A 21,101-nucleotide genomic window follows, 5' to 3' on the forward strand; every position below is an offset into this window, starting at 1 on the left:
CATCAACGAAATCTTGCAAGACATAAAAATAAAAGTTTACAAAACTAAATTTAGCAAATGAATCAAATAAATATCTACTTAAAATGTTGGAAAATAAATATGTACTAAAAACGAGAACAACGCTCCTCTCATAAAGTGATGTGACATCAAACAAAAGCAGCAGCAGCAGCAGCAACAAAAATAAAATACAACAATAAAAATAAATTGCATTTTCCCTAGAGTGAAAATCTAAAACTATAAAAATAAAATCATTTCAAATGCAACAACTGATTGCAATGAGCAACAGACGGTCAGGTCAGAGCAACCAACTTAACGACATAGAAAAAGTGTTCTGAAATGTGTGTCGTTTTAGTCATAGCATTAGATTTCGTTTTTTTTTTTTGTTTTATTTTCCATTTTCACCCCATTTTTTGTGGTCCGAATATTTATTTTTTTGTTTTGTAGAAAAACCTCCCACATGCACTATAGAGAAACGAACATTTGTTGATTTTGTCTGGATAACATTTGTTTTAAGCGAAAAAAGAAAACAAAAATAAATTCACATTCACTTACATCTTGTAATAGAATTTGATTATTTTTGTTTTTGTTAATTTTCTTAAAATATAGAAACAAATTTTTAAACCCAGTAGAAAAAAATATTATAAAGATGTTTAACCAGTAAATTCTCCGTCTAACTTATGCATAAAATATTCTTAACTAAATGAGAATTGCATTGCTCTTTACTTAGAATTTGTGTGTGATTCCATCAAATTTACACATTACCAAAATAATTATAAGTTATTCGATTACTAGTGGTTTTAGGGAATGAAGTTATTATGTGCATATAGCGGTATATTTTCCAACTGGGTCCCTTGTTTACAAGATAAATATGAATTTTTTTTGTCATTTTCTTAACTTGTCTTTATCTACAAATTGTTCAACTAAATAAAACGAAAGAAAAAAACGCTTAACATTACAATTTTATTTAGTTGACAAATTTGTTTAAAAAGAAATTCGAACATAAATGAGTTTGACCAAAGGAATTGTAATAGTGTAACTTGAGGGTAACATTTTAGAAATTGGGTTCGCAGACTTATTAAAGTTATTGAAACTATAAAATTTTAAAAATGAAATTGATGTCTAATAAATATGTATCGATAAAATCTTATTTAAATGCAATTTACTATAACGCTATACTATAAGTTTACAATATTTACAAAAAAATTATCAAATATGATAAAAAATGGTTTTTAATAAAACCACAACTTTGCTGAAAATAAATTATTTTTACTAAAAAAAAAAACTGACAGACGGAAAAAAGACTTTATAAAAATATGCACTCCTGGTACCAATTTAACATTAAATTTTCATAACATCCTTTGTCAAAGTATATAAAATACACGACGTTATCAAATCAAGAAAAAAATAACAATTAGTTACCGAAGTGACAACGCTATGTTGTCAAACAGAACGATGCATTGCGGAAATGATACAAAGCAAAATCGAAATAACAACAATGCGTAGTTCCAATGACAATGATGCGTTAAAAAAACTGCAATGGTGGTTGTCAAAATGATAACTGCGTGTTACTTAAATTTTATTCAAATCTATTGTCTAAATCTTAACAAACGTGGAACTTTTCTGATGTTTCTCTAGAGAAAAACTGACGTTTGAGTCAAAAAAGAAAACATTTCAAAATTTTCTTCTAATCATATGAATTTTTCACCCCCCAATGATTCTCAAATTGTTGCATAGTGTAATCTGCTAATTATCACAGCAGCAGATTTCCATTAAAATCACACATTTAAACCTAAATTAAATATGGAAAAACAACAAAAATAAAAACAAAAGCTATTAACACAATTGGTGTTGGCGACGATGTCTTGTAACTGATAAAATTAACTGTTGTAGTAAACTATTTATAAAACTAACAACAAACTCTTTTTGTTTGTTATAGCAACAACAAAGCCAAACATATTAATTTCATACAGTATTTTTTCTATAAAAATGTTTGACAACAGAGAAAAAACACAAAACTTCTTGATTTCCTTTAAACATTTTCAAAAGCACGACAAAAACTTTACTTCATTCACTCACTTACACACGCTGTTCTCGTGCACATGACAAATCTGAAAAAAAGTTTGAAATTAAACTCGTACACAATTTCAAATAAAACGTACTTTTTGTAAGCATAATAATTAGGAGGGTATTCGTTAATCCTTAATTATATGTACAAATATAAATTGATATATAATTTATTCTAAAGATATTCAGATTGTGTATAGCAACTCCCAGTCGAAGTAGATATCAAATATACATTTTTTGCACCTCCTTAATAATTCCGGTTTTTGTTGCTGTTATTTCAGACATGTGTTTCCTTTGATAAAAGTTGTTGGTTTAAGGACTTTTGTTTTAGGTGATGAAAAAAATTTTAATGTATTGTAATTTTAAAATAGCAGGTACTAGTTTTTTACTTGTCCCTGTCATACAAAATCCATTTTTTACATATATAAAATAGGACTGATTAATTTAAACTCAGGAAAAGCATAAAATTGTTAAATTGCTAAATTTTCACAAAAAATTTATTGCATTTGCAAAAATTTTTAAACCAAAAAAAAGTTGGTACTAAATAATTCATAAAATTACTTTTACGAAATTTGAATTTTGTTTTGATTTATCTTTCAACATAAGTATGAATTAATAAACTTATTATTAGATTTCAAAAAAATATATATTTTTTAATTTCTTAGCAAAATAGTACTTAAAATGGTACTATTTTTCTAAAACAACATTGTTATTTATGACGCAAGTGACTACGATCATCACTGCATAAATGTATGCGTGCTTTTAACACTTCGTGCTTTATTTTTGTATGTATGTATTAGTCTATGAGCAGTGATGCCAACAGTATCGAAGCTAATTCAAAAAAAGTTACTTATACTCCCGGAAGCTAACGAAATGTCACAATTACAATTTGTGAAATCGGGTTCAAAATTATTTTAATTAGCAAGCAAATGGTTGTGGTTATCAACTTGTTGGTATTGAAAACAATCAAAAAATACATTGGTCTCATGAAATCTTATGATATCGTTTTGTTCGTTAAAGAATCGAATTCTAGATCGAACACATAAAAGATAATGTCGGATTTTATTATTTTTTGTTGTAATTTTCAAGTATAATTCTGACAACAACATGCTTCTATGAAATTGATTTTTTTAATATTGAATAATATGAATTATGTGTAACAGTCTCATAACCATCTAGGAAAAACATACATTGAAAAGTAATGAGTTAAAATTCACTACTTCTTTATTAGCATCTTAATGCATTATTTTAAGACGATGATATTACAGACTAGTAGTTCTACGCTCGCTTACAAATAGAGAGTTAAATAAGTACTTCCAATATCTGTTACAAAGAAGTTGTTAAGAAAGTTGTTTATTTTTAATAATAAAAAGAGCCAGCGTGAATACAAATCAGGGACTTCGGTTTTTAAGTCAAATGTTTTACTCACATCTAAACAACATAACAAAGCCGAAAATAATGTACTTCTATATCAGATTCAAAGAACGACATTGCTAGAATACTTCTAAGTAATGCACACAATAAATAGTAGTTATTGAAAAGTAAGTGGTTATGTTAGTACAACCCATTTCCCAGTTTTTGCTCATAGACAGTATATATAACGGGTTTAACTTCACCAAAAATAAAACCGCTAAATTGAAATTTGTTTCATAAATGTGTATACGAAAAGTTTTTTCATATGTGTGATTTTTCTCAGTTAAGTTTTTTTTTGTATTTTACTACTCAAACTCATGCATTTTGTAGATGAACGATTCCAGGCCCATGCAACAGTAAAAACAGAGCAGCACACAATATACAACGATTGTTTATTCAAACCACCAGTTCATTTATTCATTTTGTAAGACGTTCGTTTATTTATCCATAATACATTCATTCATTTAGTTTTATTCATACAACATGAAATTCATTTTAGTTTTTATTTTAGTTTGCGTTCAGTGGCCAACGAGTCAAATTCATTATTCGTGAAGATTGTTTAAAAATAAAAAAAATATTAAAAAAAAAAATAAAGTAACGAAAAAATTTAAATAATTTTATTAAAAAAATTTGCGGTAAAATAAATATTTAATAAAAGTGAAAATATTTTATAAAAATTAAAAATAATATAATTTAAAAAAATTATTGCTGAATCAAAAACAAAATCTTTAAAACCATGCCTTCATTCGGTTATATTTGTGCTTTATTATTTTTGACCGTGTTGTGCCTTAATACAGGTTGGTGTTTTATTTTTTTGATTTTCACAAAATGTATCTAAAACTCAATGTGTCGCCCGTCTATATATATACAAATACATATATCTATATTACTTAATATCAGCATGTTGCATGCCTGTATTTTACAAAATTTAATTTCAAAGGATAGCAACTTGAAGAAATACATGTTGCATAGAAAATTTAAATTACTTTTATAAAGAGGAATCTTTATTGCATGCCGCAAATTTGTTGATGTACATACTTGCATGTTTGTGGCAACTACTGTATTGCTTTTTATTAAAAGCACAAATATTACATGAATGCATTCTTTATAAGAGGAGGCAACTTAATTTAGTCCTGGCAAAGTTTTACTGCAAATAAATGACGTTAATTGTGGGTATTATGTTCTACTTCCGAGAAATACATATGTATGTGTGTATGACTTTTATATGTTACACCTTAAATCAGGTTGCAACTTTAGATTGCGGTTGAAGTTACAACTGCCACCTTTAATGAATGATTTATGAGGTTTTAAATCGTTAAAAGGGTGTTATAATATTATTATAATACATATTTATAGATAGAAAAAATCGAAATTTTAAATTTCGGATAAAAGTTTTGTTCCACTATATCAAAATTTTAATTTCACTTCTAACACATCCGTCCGAAATATTCTGATTTATTTCATTATATCAAAATCTCTAATAATGGCTGGTTTTTAAACAATAATGGTGTATAGAACTAAAATTTTTGTTAGATTCAAATTTCGTAGATTGAGTTTTTCACACATTAGTTAATTTTCTACTTTAAGTGAATGTTCAAATAAGTTAAAATGGCTTCAATTAGTTTGAATTAAATGAATTCCTCTTTATTATAAACAAGACGCAAATTAAATTGTGATCATTTGCAGAATTGCACGCTTGACATATGCTAAAGAATATGTGAAAATTAACACAGTGATAATTGTAACAAAAAATTTCGATTTTTTATCTAATTTTTTTTTTAATCTAAAACTTTCTCTTCTTTATTTAAATTAAATTTTATACAAGACAATTGATTAATTTAAAACATAACTTAATTGTCAGCACTTATCTAAAACAAACGAATAAGAATGTATAGTCGAACATGAGACCAGTATATTAGGTTAGATTACGTGGGTTGCCCGCTAATATACTAGTTCACTCGGAATCCTTATGGCTCACTGTGATATCCTTATAATGGATTCTGCCTATAACTATTCGTTCGATCTCCTTGAAAACCAGCCGATGTTTCTAATAAAACGCTTTTCTGAAACAGTACAAATCATAGAAAAGAACTCTACCAAGATAGAGTAATATATGCTCTTGTAAGGCTGGACACTCACATAGAGTGCCGTTTCCATTCTTCTAACGTGGGTAGCCCGTATGTTCCGACACATGTCCAATCATATAGTGCCCATTACTTATACCAGTTAGAAACCTAATCGTTTTCTTACTAATAGACGAAAAATGGACCGATTCAAACATACATACAGTCATACAGACTCAGAAAGTAGTTCAAAACCGATTAGTATACTTCCTACTTCAGTGGAGTAGGGTATAAAAATAAATAAATATTCATACTTTTCGAAAAATTATTATGAAGTGTGAAGCATGCAACAAAAAAAAATCTACAATTACCACAATATTAAATTGTTAAACATTTAGAAACAAACAAAAAAACAGACTCAATAAAAAACACAATATAAACGCATTTATTATGGACGAAAAAAAGACATACAAACATAAATGCAATTTAATCTAAAAAGATTTGAACACAACGCAGTGCAGTCATATGCAACAAATACTAGATACTTAAATGGGGTCCGTCTGATTGGTTTTAAATTCGACTGAATGGATGTGGATGGTGGAGGTTGGTTAAAAAACGAATTTAACTGACATGACACTGTGTTTAATTTCGTGTACAATAAAAATAAAAGTTAACAATATTTGAGATTTTTTTCTCTTTAAACGAGTGTATTGGCAATAATCATAACAATTTTACATTTTTTATAGATTTCGATTTTGTTTACTTTACTTAGAGAAAAGTTGTTATGTATTTTAAAAAATAAGTGATGATTTTGAAAAAGCGTTATGTCGTTTTAATAAAATTTTTCAAATGTATGTAGTAACTAACGTTTGATTGCCATAATATTTAAAATTTACGCAACAATTTGCCAAAAATGGACTGTACAAAAAGAAGACAAAATAAGGTTTTTGTTTGCTTATCAAATCTAAATGTTTATAAGTAATATGGAATTAACACATTTTCACACTAAACTATACAATGTTTACAAACACTTTTTGTTGGCGGATAAGACCATTGTGTCGGTCTGTATTTACATAGTCGTTAGAAAAATTTTATTAAATAAATAAGTACGTACTACAACTACCGAAGTATTTCAAAAAGTAATTGGTAGTTGTATATTCAAACACAACAGCAATAATTGTGATTATTATTGATTATTAAAATAAATTGACAGCTACTGATATTTTTTGGCATGTTAAATTGATACGAAATTAAAATCGCTCTTTACAAATTCGCAACTACAAGCATAAAATACATAAAAGCCAACGAAAATATCAAACAATAATCAATGAACATAGAAATACAAATATGATGCCTAATTGTGGTCACTGTAAATGTATAACGTTGCTTTTGGATGAACAGAGATATCTGCGATAATTATTAAATTTTATTATAATTTTAAAAATCAACAAAATAAAATAAGCCGCTTGGATTAATGACATTTAAAATGAAATCATTTGTTTAGTTAATACTTTAAGTATATGTTTAAATAACTTATAATTGCTTTAATTAGTTTGATTCAAATGAATTCATCATTATTGTAAACAAGACGCAAATAAAAAAATTGCCGTCATTTGTGAAATTGCACGCTTGACATATGCTAAAGAATGTGTGAAAATTAACACAGTGATAATTGTTACAGAAGACTTCGATTTTATGCTAGAATTGAAATATGAAAATTTTTAAAATCTGCTTAACTAGGGCAATTAGCACTGGACTGAATTTCAAAAAGTTATAGCGAAGAAATCACGATATAAAATCTTGTTTTTTAATTTTGTAAACCCAAATCTAATTTTGCTCACAGCTCTATTTATTTCTAAGGTCAGGCCGTGATTGATCACAAAATCCCACCATGGAAAATAATTTTATAGTAGTTTCTTCAAAACCTGTTTGGTCTATAATTGACTGACACTCTATCTTCTCTTCTGAAAATTGTATCTAATGTTGACTTTGATAACTAGGAACGATAGTAAAAAAGGACTTAATTTATTTTTAACTTTATTCCGGAGTATTTTTACTTATTGTTGACAAAAAAGAGATTTTATACGAGAGGACTCATAGGGGAGTAGGGGTAAATATGGGCCTATCCTTATAAATGTTGGTAGAGGAATTTACTTCAAAGTTATTTAAAATTGAATCGTGTTATTAGTGTTTATAGATGAATTTTGACCTTTAAGTCGTTTTCTGCAGTGCAGTTTGTATGGGGGCTAGGATCAAAATCGTTACAAAAATCGTAGTGTCATTTAAAGTTGTATAAAACTAAGTTTTGTTGTCATAAAAGAACATTCAACGTAATTCAGGAGGTCCGATTTGATGGGGGCTAGGCGAAAAATTGGACCGATTTCAATCATTTTCAATAGCGTTCGTCCTTTGACGGACAGACGGACATACTGAATAAACTCAGAAAGTGATTCTATGCCGAATGGGTATAATAAATTCGGAATATATCTTACAGGGTTAAAAAATCCGAAGTAATCGCTCCGAAATGATCGAAAATGTATATGGTACACTATTGAAAAATCATATTTAGAAATAAATATTTGTACTTAATAACTAATATTTCCGGAAAATTTCATTTAACTAGCTCCTAGATACTGCGCTGCCTATAAGTGTTTTAACAGACGAACAAATCACAAATTTTTAAATCAAATTTTTGTTATAATATACATATATTGAAATTGGAATATTTTTACTATAAAAGTATAACGAGAAGGATATTTAATTCCTTTTTTAGGCATTCGTTTGCAATGACTACTTATAAAAAATTAACTTTCTAATACTTAACTTTATTAAAATCAAACTTAAAATCGTCCAATAATTTTGTGGTTCCTTTTCGCTAGTTGTAGTTTTTCGGTTTTCAACTGTCACCTTGCAAATGTATTTGGTCAAGATTTATTAGTGTTTGTTGTTGTCGTATTTTTCGTTAACCAAAGATTTTAATCATGGCTGACAGTTGGTGTAAATGTCACAACGAAATAGTGTTTTACAGTCTCAATGTCATTTGTCGCACATTTAAGTAGGTTCAGTTTGACGCTTGTTTGTTTGTTTAAATGTTTCGATTTTAATACGATTCATTTTTATAATTTGTTGCGTTAAAAGTATGTGTACGAATAAACCGACCCGACAGACGGACTTGCAACTTAACTTCAACACATTTTCAAAATGGTTTTTAATGCGTTCATATTTTATTTGGTTATTTATTATTTTACAAATATAAGAAAATTTGTTATCGGTTAGAAAATACAATTAACTTGTTGTTGTTTGTAGTTTATTTGTTTACGCATGTTTGTTACTATTATCTTTTCAATATTTTGATTTTTTAAGTAATGTTTTTGTAATTTGTTTTAGTTATGTTGGATTTTCTGGTAGTAAATGTCATTTGAATAATGGTTGTTTTGGTTTTTGACAATAAATAGTAATTTGTGAGAAGTTTTTTTTATTTGAGTAATTATAGGTTGTAAAAGCTAGTTTGAATAATGAAAATTAGGCTAATACACAGCAGACAACCAAGTTATTTTCAGAAGGCGTTTTTATTGTTTATAAAGTGTTTCTAAAAATAGTATTTATATTATTAGAATCTATGCTTTAAAGTGATTTTTATTAAGACTAAATCAGAAATTGATCAATAAAAAATTTTAAACAATATCTTGAGCAGAAATATTAATTTAGTGAAAACTTACTGCTGTATTATAACAAAATCGCGCTGCATAGAAGTTATACTTATGTTGTCAAATATTTGAACACTATGAACTACTTTAGGTATAAAGAAGTTGATGTCATAACTTTATTCAAATAAACAAATTATTACCACATACACTTTCTAGAATTGAATATATTCTCACCCTTCATTTATATAGAAACAAAACAATAAAGTTTCCCATAGTAAGGCCAGAATTAAATACAAATTTTATTTTTATTTTCCAATTTACAACTTGAAATAATAAAAAAACAACGCAAAACACATGCAATCAAACAATAGTTTTTCCATAATTTTCCAACTTAAAAACGATGGTATAAATATTTGTACAACGTGCCTTATCTTCATTTATTTATGGCATGAAGGCTTGTATGTGCTTCTATTTACAACCATTTGTAGAATGCAACATGTTGATTGCAACTTAATTGAAAACTTGCAAACAAGGGAAATGAGAGCCTACGAAACCCATTACAACGGCAAATACGTGCAGACCTCAATTAAAGGGAAAAACGTCAGGTTAATCATTCGATAAGGAATACAAATAATAGTTAGAAAAGAGTTCGTTGAACTAAAAAATTCTAAAAAAATGTATAATTTATTAAATATTGATGAAAATAGTGGGTGGAAATTTAAATTTATGTCTACGGCGAGTGAGCATTTAAACCTATGAATACACAGGTTAATAAAGTGTTAAATAAGTCGCAACTCAGAAACCAAAGTTTACTTTTCTAAAGGATTGAGCAGCCATGATTCCGATATTATGGATCATAATATAGTCATGTATAACAATAATATGATAAAATATTTAAACTGTATTTAATCATAATATGATATTTTAAAATAATAAGTAATATGTTTAGAATACAATCATAATTTTAACTATAATATGTTGCTCTATGATCATGTTTACCACAACTATGTTTTTTCTTTGCGTGAGAGCAAAGATACCTTTATTTATAAAATCTATTAGCTCATCAAAAATTGCATTCTTTCAACTTTAAAATAATTGTTATAAGTCCGAACAGACATACAAAGTCCAAGAAATGTTAATATAATCTTGCTATACCTGGCACTCTTTTAAAGGCGTAAGGAAAAAGTTTTGCATCAATAGCCGATACAATTAACAAATATTTAAAAATGGGATTAAAGTATACTCTTGTAAAGAATGGTGCTACTCTGCATTCCAAATCTGACCTCATTTGAATTTATTCCTTACATCTGGTTTTGGAGCTTCCTTTGACCAGAATTTAAAATAAAGCCCTTTTCGCTATATTCGAAACATTGTTAGTAAGAGCGTGAATGCAAATTAATTTATAAAATTAGTTAATCATGGGATTGATATGACCTAATATAATGTTTCCTTTAGCGAAAACTGCATTCTGCAAAACTAATGTTTAACAAATGCAAAATGTTCCATATTAATTTGCAATAAATAATTTAAATGTAATTATGTATAATTAACTCCAATAAACAACTGCCTTAAAAACTTTCCTTATGAGAAAAAAACCAAATGTTCTAAAGAAAACTTAAGTTGCAACAATTGGAAAATTATATTGTAATTTTCTAATGCAAACAACAAAAAAAAAACGCTAAGCATAATTTGCCAGCATAAATAAATAGTTGATGACACAAATTTAATTATACTCCCACTTTAGTAAATCCTACATTTGCTTAAGAAAAACCTTGCATCCCTACATATTTTTATTACAAAAAAGATGAATGACTGAATGTTTATTTGTGATGTGTGTTTTAGTTTATTTGTTTTTAAAGGGTCTTTGACTTTTGTTTGGCATAAGTTTTTTTTTAATTTTTTTTGAAATCACAGACACATACACTCAATTATTGTGCACTAAAAAATTGTGACATCACAATTGCAACATAGTTTTTCTATTAAATTAACAAAAAATTAACAAAAAAGTAATGTTGCAATTCAGAGCACATTTTCCATGTATTATTGAGTTCATAACTTAATATTGAATACGAAAGGCACACCCTCCATTGACAAGGGTAGTGGGTGTTGAAAAATAATTTGCAAATTTGAATTTGTTTTATTTTCATACAAATTTATTTGTTATAAAAAACAATCATTTATAGATTTAATCAAATATTTGTTTAAAAAAATTGCATTAATATGTAATAAATTTTTATTTCTTTCATAAATTTGTATCATAAATAAATTATTTAAAATAGAAATAGTGAAATTTATTAAATACACATTTTAAGATATTTTTTTTTTATTGTTTAACAGATTTTTTAATTTATATTCATTGTATTCATATTAAAATAAATAATAGAACTAGGTCATAAATATTTTTACCAGCGTGCTTTTCTGCGAATGGTGCTAAAATTGTTTTTATTATTTCTTGAAAAGTTCTTGATATTGTGTTTTGAAAATGCATGTGGACACACATGTTTGATTTTAAGAAAATTTTATAAAATTTTCTTGAGTTTTTGTTTTAAGATATTTATACTTTTGTTTAAAAATATTTATACTTTACACGTGTTATTTCGAAGAAATCTTAAAAAAAATTAAATAATCTAAATTTTAATGTCAAGAAAATTTGTATAATATCTATATTTTTAATATATTTATATTCTCAAACTTTGTGCAAAATAAAAAGTATTAATCAAAAATTTTACCTGAAGGGAACAGTAGGATTTATATGTATTTCAGAGAGAAAATACAACAGGACCGTCACGATCCATAAAGTACTAGTCAATGGACTAGTTTATACACTAGTTTATAAAGTAGTTTGTAGTCTATTCTACAGACTCGTCGACAAATTCTAGTCAACAAACTAGTCAATCGACTAGTTTGAATTTTAGAATGGTCCGTAGGCTGACAAAAACCAATATGACACACTCCATTGACAAGTCCATTGATTTAAAAGAGTTCAAAAATAATTACACAAATTTAAGGAGCAATAAGATAAGAATTTCTCTGTCTTAAATTCTAAACAAATTTTTCAAAACATTACTGTTTTTAAAGTGTCACAATGTTTATGCATTTTATGACAATTTTAAGTATGTCATTATGTCCACAGACATTATGACACTTTTTGGTGTGTCATAACATCCATAAACATTATGTCACTAGATATTATGACACGCTACCTATTAAATATACTAGTCGATACCTAAACTGGTTTATTAGCTAGTCAAAATACTAATCAATAAACTAGACAATAGGCACGTCCGTTCTAAAAAGTTAAACCAATTTAATTTTGTTCTTTTTTATTACCAAAGATTTGTAATAAAATATTTATCAAAAACTGACATTAGGGACAACTTAAGGAACTAGAAAATAAATTTCTATTTGTAGCATAAAAAGCTTTCTGCCTTCTGTTATCAAAAATCTATTATCTCTCATTTACAAACCAACTTCCGGGTAAATACGCTTTTTTAACTAATTGTGTAATTTTTTGCATTTTTACCTAAACGCATTGATATTTTATTAATTAAAAATTCAAAATATCAATTTGTTTAAAATAAACTCTTTTACCAAAATAACACGACATTTTTATGGCCCCTACAAGCAGTTTAAATTGAGATATTGCCTGAAAATTTATGTTTATAATTTTTTTTAAATGAAAAAAAAATGTTCAAACATTATCTACCATGTATTAAATCAATGACAGCCTTAGAGGCATTCGTGTTCAATTAGTTTTGCTTTAAAAACAAATTTAAGCTTTTTTAATAAAAATCGAATAACAAAGATTTTGTTACATTTTAAAATAGAAGAAATTTTTTGAAAATAAATTAATTTAACACAATTTTATAAAAATAGCTTTGATTGAAGGGAAAAAATCACAAACAAATTAAATTAATAACGAAATTCAAAAACTTAAAAACACTTCCCTCGTGACATTGTGTGAGTTTAATTTAAGAAATATTACAAATAAATGGTTGAATGATTTCAAAAATTGTGTCATGTTTTGAAAATTTTACCCACAGAAATTTATACAAAATTTACGACATTTTTCAGAATTGAGTTAATTTTGTGTGCTTTTTTTTTTGAAAAAAGTGAATATAAAAAAAATAATTATTTTAAATACAGAGAGTGCATGCAATAAACAATTATTTAAGATATAAAAAATTTACGTGTTTTTTCTTTTTTTTTTTTTTTGTTGATGATGAAAAGATGATTTAATTTTAGTGATTAACTACATTTAAATGGAATGTTTTTGAGGCATGGAGCCAAGTCGGCAGGTGGTAATTGAAATGAAATTCAATTATTTTAAACATGAAATCTTTAGTTCACTTGCTAAATAATATTAATAGGAATTGTTTAAAAACTATAATTTATTAAAACGTATTTTATAAATCTGTCTTACACCCCCTTTCTGAATCATCTAGATGTTACTCATAAAATATAATAAAAATCGTTTTTAATTATAGATTATTTTTTATATTATATTACTTATACGATATGCAATTAATAGCTTTGTAATTAAATTTCTAGCCGAAGCTGTTTTAAAATGTTGGCGCTGTTCAACAGATGTTTCGAATGGTGAATTTTGTAATGATCCCTTTGATCCGTATTCGATAACAGATCAGCAACGTTACTGGAGTTATGTAAACTGCACTTACTCGGTGGGTGTCAAGTCGGTTAATGCCCGCCCAGTTTGCAAAAAATTGGTGCAAGAAGGTGAGTTGTTGTTTAACTTTTTTAATTATTGTTATGGGAAATATTTTGTTTTTATGTATGGAATTATAATATATTAACTACACAAAGGTGTGACTTATTTATAGAGGAATTATCTATAAATTTTATTTAAATCTCTGAATATTTTTCCTACAAATGTTCACTTTTTTAATTTATTACATTTAAGTAAATTTTAATTCACTTTAAGGGCTCTCTACTATTGATTTATAAAAATTCCAATAAATTAACATAAATTTTATTAAACTATAAAATTGTATTAAATTTCACAGCATTTTTTCAATTGTTCTTTTTTTCTATCCACTTAAAATAAGATTTGATTTATTTTGTTTGAAAATTGCAAGTAAGTTTTTTATATATAAAATTGCCAACAGGTGAATAACTGACATAAGCACGATTTATAATGAATTATATGACCAGATAACTGTCAAAAATCTAAGCTGATGTTTTTGCGGTATCACGGACGGAGCAAGTGGTGATGTGGGCGCTAGTAATGTTTTGCTTTAGTTTTTGACACAATTGTTAAGCACGCACTTGTTAAATGCAAATTTATGACATCTGGTCCGAGATGTTAAGAAAACAAGCTGCAACAGTGTCCAAATAATAAAACAAAACTTTACAAAAAGTCAACAACAATTTTAACCACATACTTTGTGCCAAATGTTGCAAATACAATTTCTATATATAAATTGCAACAAATTAGCGCCACATGCAAGTTGCATACACAGTTACAGCAATAGCCGCTAGTTGGAGACTGTCAGTGAGTGTCATGGCACTCATTTGTGTTTCGAATTTGATACACTCTAAACAAAGGTGTGACCCTAGACAAACACACGCCGCGATTTCTACAGATAAATTTACCCCCAATTTACCTCAAAACAGAGGGGGGTTTTTCATAATACATGTAAACATTAAACTATTCTTCAGAAATGAAAAAGTATGTTATTAAAGCTATGAAATTTTGCATGGGCCATAAATTTAAATAAGCTTGACTGACACTCCAGCATGCAACCGTGTAACGTCACACACAGTCTAAATACCGTTAGACTTTAATGCGCAATTAATTAGTAAATAAAAAATATTGTAAAAATTCAACTAAAATATATATTTTCCAAATTATTTTCAAATACCATAAATATTAATTTTTTTAGTTAATTAAATTATTTTACTTAAAACTGTACCGGCTTTTTAAACTTTTTAATACATTTTCGAAATAAAATATTTAATAATAATATTTTCCTAGTAAAAACTTTAAATTAATTAAAAAATATAGTTTTTTCTTAAATCAACAGAAAATATTCCAATCACGTTTCATATCTGCCAACTTTATTATTAACAAAATTTAACAAATTTTATACGAAAAAACTGAAAAGACAACAACTACAACTTAAGAAAGATACATATTTAAACCATAAACAATTTTTGTTCCTAAATACCAAATGGATAGAAATTAAATGACGAAAATAATATAAAAAAGTTGTAGCAGTAAAATTGCATTGCAATTGATTTCAATCAAATGAAATACATCCAGTCAAATATACGAGACTGACTGCAACAACTAAAGCGACTGCAGCTACAACACAACTACACATGTGTATAAAACATCACATGTAATAGCAACAAAAAAATATATATAGATAAATAATAGTTGTTGTATGTTGTTGTGACCATAAAATGCAACCGGCATAAACCAAAATATTCCCCAAATTATAGTTTCACAAAACCAAAAGTATTGAACAAACGGCCGGACAGCCATACTTACAAACAAACGGACAAGTTTACGCATTTTGTCAAATATTTTCTTCTAATTATATTGGGTAAAGGTAATAAGTAATTTCTAAACTGTAGACTACACTTTAAACTAGACTATAGACCAGACTATAGACTAGACTATAGACTAGACTATAGACCAGACTATAGACTAGACTATAGACTAGACTATAGACTAGACTATAGACTAGACTATAGACTAGACTATAGACTAGACTATAGACTAGACTATAGACTAGACTATAGACTAGATTATTACATTACAATTTTTCGAAATTAAATTGCTATTATGACTTTAAAAAATTCATTAACTCCTATAAAATAAAAGTATGTATTTATGTACTTATTTTTTTCCCTTACCCAATTACATATAACATGATTTGAAATTATAAAGTTGACAAAAGATCATTGTACCTCAATTAACTACAATCGAACAACAGCCAGCGCATTCTGTGTGTCACTCATTCTTCATTTATTTACTCAGTCACTCAATTCAACCCAAAAAGATACAGATTCCTCCATTATTGGAGGCCTCCAAAAATATCCACTTAACGGCTGTTGCAATGATGCAATCATTCTTTAGCTACGAGTAGTTCAGACCAACTCAACTTCAACATGTTTAGAATTCATAATGCAACCGCATGAGCAGCAGCAATAGCAATGTAACATATAAATCTTAAATAAAAGCCAAATGAAGACCAACAACAGCAAATAAATACAACAAAATCAAACAGAAAAAAATCAGTAATTAATTTAACGGTTGATTTTAAGTAAATCAAATAACAAGACTCAATAAATATTATGTGTTTCTTTTTTTTAATTTCATTTTCATTTGACTAATTTGAGCTTTAAAACAAATAGTTATTTATTTATTTTTTTTTAATTTTGAAAAATTTTATTAAACAACTTAATTAGTCTTAATTTTAGCAAAGTTTTTCTTGTTTAGAATGTTTAGTTTTTAATTAATATCACTTCGATATTTACTTTTTCGTTGAGTCAATTATAACATTGTCTGTTTTTTCCATAAATCATATTTATTTTGTCCAATAATGCTTGAGAAAAGTATAAAAGGAAAAACTAAACAGAGAAATATTTTCTGTCACATAGTCATAATCGTAGTATTTACCGAATGAGTAGTTTGTCTCTGACAATATGTTGCTTTTACAAAGTGCCTGTAATTGTGGCAATTATATTTGTTATGTCTGTGTCTATTAATCTGGGCATTTGTTTTTACACTTTTAAAAATTAAAATATTTTAAGTAATTATTTTTAAATAATCTAAAAAACTGTTTTTAAATTAATTTAAAAAATTATTACAAATTTAAAAGTGGTTTCCAGATAAAAGTGTAATAAATTAAAACCAGTTTTTTAAAAATTAATTATTTCAGAATGCTTGGATATTTATTTTTAAACTATTTCCCTGTAATTAAAAAAATAATTTAAATTGGAAAAGATAATTTAACACTTTAAAATACTTATTGAGTCAAGTTATTTAAATAATCCTATTTTTTCTTCAGTGTGTTTCTTTTTCCTAGATTATATAAAATTCATGTGACACGATCTTTTAGTAAATAGTTTCAATTGTTCATCAAGTATTCTGGTGCAGTATCTTTGTACTCGCTCGTATGCATGGCAATGTGACTGCAATCAAAAATAATTAAATTTTTTTGTAGACACAAAATTTAAAACGAAATACAAATAAAAATGTCTTAGATTATTTAATAAAAATTTATTGATTTTTAACTTTCCTTTAAAGCGAAGATAATTATTAAATGCGGGCTGGAATTTTTTAATTAAATATATAATGAATATGTCAAAAATGTATCATAAAAATGAAACTATTTTTTAAATTTCAAAACAGGCTAGACAGGGTAGACCACTATGAATTAAAGGCTTGATTGTAAAGTAGAAAATGGACTAGAATAGGTATTAGTTCTTTGCAATGGATTATTAATAATTTCATTATTTGTGACTAGACTATGACTATGACTATGGCTAGACTATGACTAGACTATGACTAGACTATGACTAGACTATGACTAGACTATGACTAGACTATGACTAGACTATGACTAGACTATGACTAGACTATGACTAGACTATGACTAGACTATGACTAGACTATGACTAGACTATGACTAGACTATGACTAGACTATGACTAGACTATGACTAGACTATGACTAGACTATGACTAGACTATGACTAGACTATGACTAGACTATGACTAGACCATGAATAGACCATGACTATACTATGACAATATGAACGTAATGAACTGTGTTAAGAGCTTTCATTTGCTTAACATATTTTTACGAAACACCCTTTCGATCGCTACTTTAAATGCGTTTAGTTTAACTTTTTTTCATACTTTCAGTCTAAATGTTTTGCAATGTATTTCTGGCATAGATATAAAACCAGATCTACTTTTCCTTTTTTCGCTAAATGTTCATACATTTATTTACATTTGCTTTTGTATGTTTATTACTTTACGACTATTAGTATGTCTGTCTGTCTGTCCATCCATCTGTTAGGTGAGCTCGTAAGGCACCTTATTTTATTATTTACTGTTTACTACTTTTATATTGCCTATGACGAAATGAGTTGTATCTATCTAACTATTTTATTACCAGCCATTTTTATTGGTAAAAATCACTGCAAATCATTTGGTGTTTTTCCAGCTTATTGCTTTTTTCAGAAAACTTCTTACGTGTATATGAATAATATGAAACGGTTCAAGGTTTATCTTGCCAACTTTTAATGTTTTTCCATTTTTTTTTTTTTTTTGACTTTTTTTGTTTTGAGCCTACTGACTATGACTCTGTAATAATAAAAAAACTACAGAAATCAACAACAAAAATAACAACAGCAGCCAACATTCAACAAGTTTTAAATCAAAAGATTTTTTTAATATATCTGTAATAAAAAATATATAAATTGTTTAATCAAAGTTTTTAAGTAGAAAAATAATCAAATTTATTGGTTAGGAGCGTATGGTATTTCGTACTTTGGAAAAATATATATTTATAAATTGCAATAAATTTTTAATTAAATTGTTTTAATAATTTAATTTAAATTAATTTTTATAAATAAAATATACATTGTATTTAAAAGTGTTAGATTTAATCATCGTTAATCATTTCTTTAAACTGAAAAATGCTTTAAAATTCAGTTTTTAATGGTTTATGGCTTGTTGAAATGTCAGTAGTTATAATTTGCATAAAATTTATCTACTCGCAATAATTATAAATTTAACAGTCAATATTTTTGCAAAAAGTGGCATTGCAAATGCCAGCCATTTGAAAAAATACTCCAATACTGTACTATAAAAAAATAATGTAAATGACAAAAAAATTAACAACCGAAACGATACCCATAGAATTAGAATCCTAAATTGGTTTTCAAATTTAAGAAAATAAAAAAATAAATAAATTAAAATAAAAACCATTTGGCCTACACAACAAAATCTGCAGTAGAGCTTAAAATTATAAATTAAAAGTTCAAACAGTAAAAATTTAAAACTAATAATTTAATTTTTTTTATAAAAAACAAATAAAAATAACTAACAACAAATAACATTTTTTAAATATTAGCCACATAAATATTTGAATATACAAAAAAGTTAAAAATATTTATATTTATTTGTTTACAAAGAAAAACTAAATTTATTTAAAGTTTTTGCTATTAAAGCTTTAAATTTATGACTTATTTTGTCTCTATTTTTTTCTCTTACAGTTTATGGCAAACGTGTTATAGCCCGCTCCTGTTTCTATGAGGATGTCGATGATCCCGCTGATAAATGTGCCCGTGATACCACTTCTTCTTACATCAAGACGGTGTTTTGTCAAACCTGTAGTTCTGATGGCTGCAATGGTGTCTCCGGTCTAGTACCCTATGTAACATTACTTCTGTCATCTACATTTATAATAAAATTATTTAAATAAAACTCAGTTTACAGCTTGTGCTGGAATACGAAGCTTAATGTTTTTTATTATTATTTTAAACTAAGTTTAACTTAAACTCGTAACATTTAATTTAAACAAGTTTTAGTTATTTAATGTATTTGAGCTAATTTAAAAGTTTAATTTAAGAAAATTTTAAAAGAATTTTAATTTTTATATAATTTTGTAATAGCTAAAATACATATTTGCTTTAATTAATTTAATTTGAAATAAAAAAAAATATTTTTTTGAATATTTATTGCAAATATTTCCATCCAAATGGTTTCTTGTGTTATTTAATAAAAAGTAAGGCAATTTTTCTTCATATATATCGAATAAAATATTTAAAAAATTTTTAAATTTATCATCGTATATACAAATATTTAGCGAAACTGTTTACCTTTAACCAGCTAAATCGCTAGTTCCACAAATGAGTTAGCCTTTTAACACAAATAATTCTCTTGTCATTTCTACTAGCTAACGAATTTGTAGTTGGGATATCAGTTTCAAATGCTGCAGGTTAACCCAGAATTGTTGTTTTTCTTTATAAATATATATGCATTTATAAATATTCAGATCTTTTTAATAAATGTCATGTTTATCAAAACTATTTTCATTTAATATTTTTTGTTTAATTTTAAAGCTTTAGTAATAATATTTATGTTTTAAAGTTAAAACAAACGGTAAAGTTGTAAGAATAAAACACTTCATTTAATATACATATAAATATTTAGATTAAAAACTCACTACATAAAAATTAAACAAATTACAAAATAACATAGTTTTACAGGGTGTACAATTTTTTGATAAAATTATAAATTTCCTTAAAATCATCTTACACAAATTTAATAATAAATTTTATTAATATAAAACTAATTATTTAAATTTATTTCGCTGTAGCACTGTGTGCAATTTAATTAGCACTTTTTGTAGTTTAAGTAAAGGCCTGCTCAGCAATGCATCACTGCACTTCTTCAGCTGATGCTCATATTAAACAAAATACTTTTAAGTTTAAGTTCTTTAATATAATTCATTATGAATTGAAAATTTCTGTGTAACATTTCAGAACGTACATCAGATCAGAACATAAGATACAGAGCAGTTGTTACATTTTTGAACAGGCCAATAACTCCCCCCTTATTTTGTAAAACACTTCACCTTGCGTTGAAAATATTTTAATAAAAATATAAAAACAATTTATTTATGAAAATGAAGTGAAGTGAGGGAAAGGGATTTACAAACCTTAATTTATTCATTTTTTTTTTTAAATTTTCGAAAAAAAAAACATTTCTATAAGCAAACACATTTATACAAAATTAGGCAAATTAATAAGAAATCTTAAAACAATCATTTGTAAATTTTTTTAAAATGTATTTTATTTTACAAAAAGTTCAATAAAAAAATTAAAAAAAAATAATAATAGTTTTTGTTTTAATTTAATAAAAACGACGA

The 21,101-nt window shown here is 26.4% G+C and overlaps 1 protein-coding gene across 1 annotated transcript; it reads left to right on the top strand.

The window, feature by feature from the left end:
• The first annotated feature begins 3,983 nt into the window (after positions 1–3,983).
• On the top strand, positions 3,984–19,684 carry LOC111690352. The gene is made up of 3 exons (XM_023452821.2): positions 3,984–4,274; positions 13,739–13,924; positions 19,444–19,684. The coding sequence occupies exons 1-3, from the start codon at positions 4,214–4,216 to the stop codon at positions 19,650–19,652; spliced, it is 456 nt and encodes a 151-aa protein (XP_023308589.1). The 5' UTR covers positions 3,984–4,213; the 3' UTR covers positions 19,653–19,684.
• Positions 19,685–21,101: the final 1,417 nt, after the last annotated feature.

The sequence above is a fragment of the Lucilia cuprina genome, chromosome 2 (assembly GCF_022045245.1).
Source record: "Lucilia cuprina isolate Lc7/37 chromosome 2, ASM2204524v1, whole genome shotgun sequence".
Taxonomy (NCBI): Eukaryota; Metazoa; Arthropoda; class Insecta; order Diptera; family Calliphoridae; genus Lucilia; species Lucilia cuprina.

Excerpts from the sequence above, each read along its gene's own strand:
- LOC111690352 (XM_023452821.2), top strand. The coding sequence starts at position 4,214 with ATGCCTTCATTCGGTTATATTTGTGCTTTATTATTTTTGACCGTGTTG. Across the intron at positions 4,275-13,738 it reads CGTGTTGTGCCTTAATACAG|CCGAAGCTGTTTTAAAATGT; the intron begins GTTGGTGTTTTA and ends TTAAATTTCTAG. Across the intron at positions 13,925-19,443 it reads CAAAAAATTGGTGCAAGAAG|TTTATGGCAAACGTGTTATA; the intron begins GTGAGTTGTTGT and ends TTTCTCTTACAG.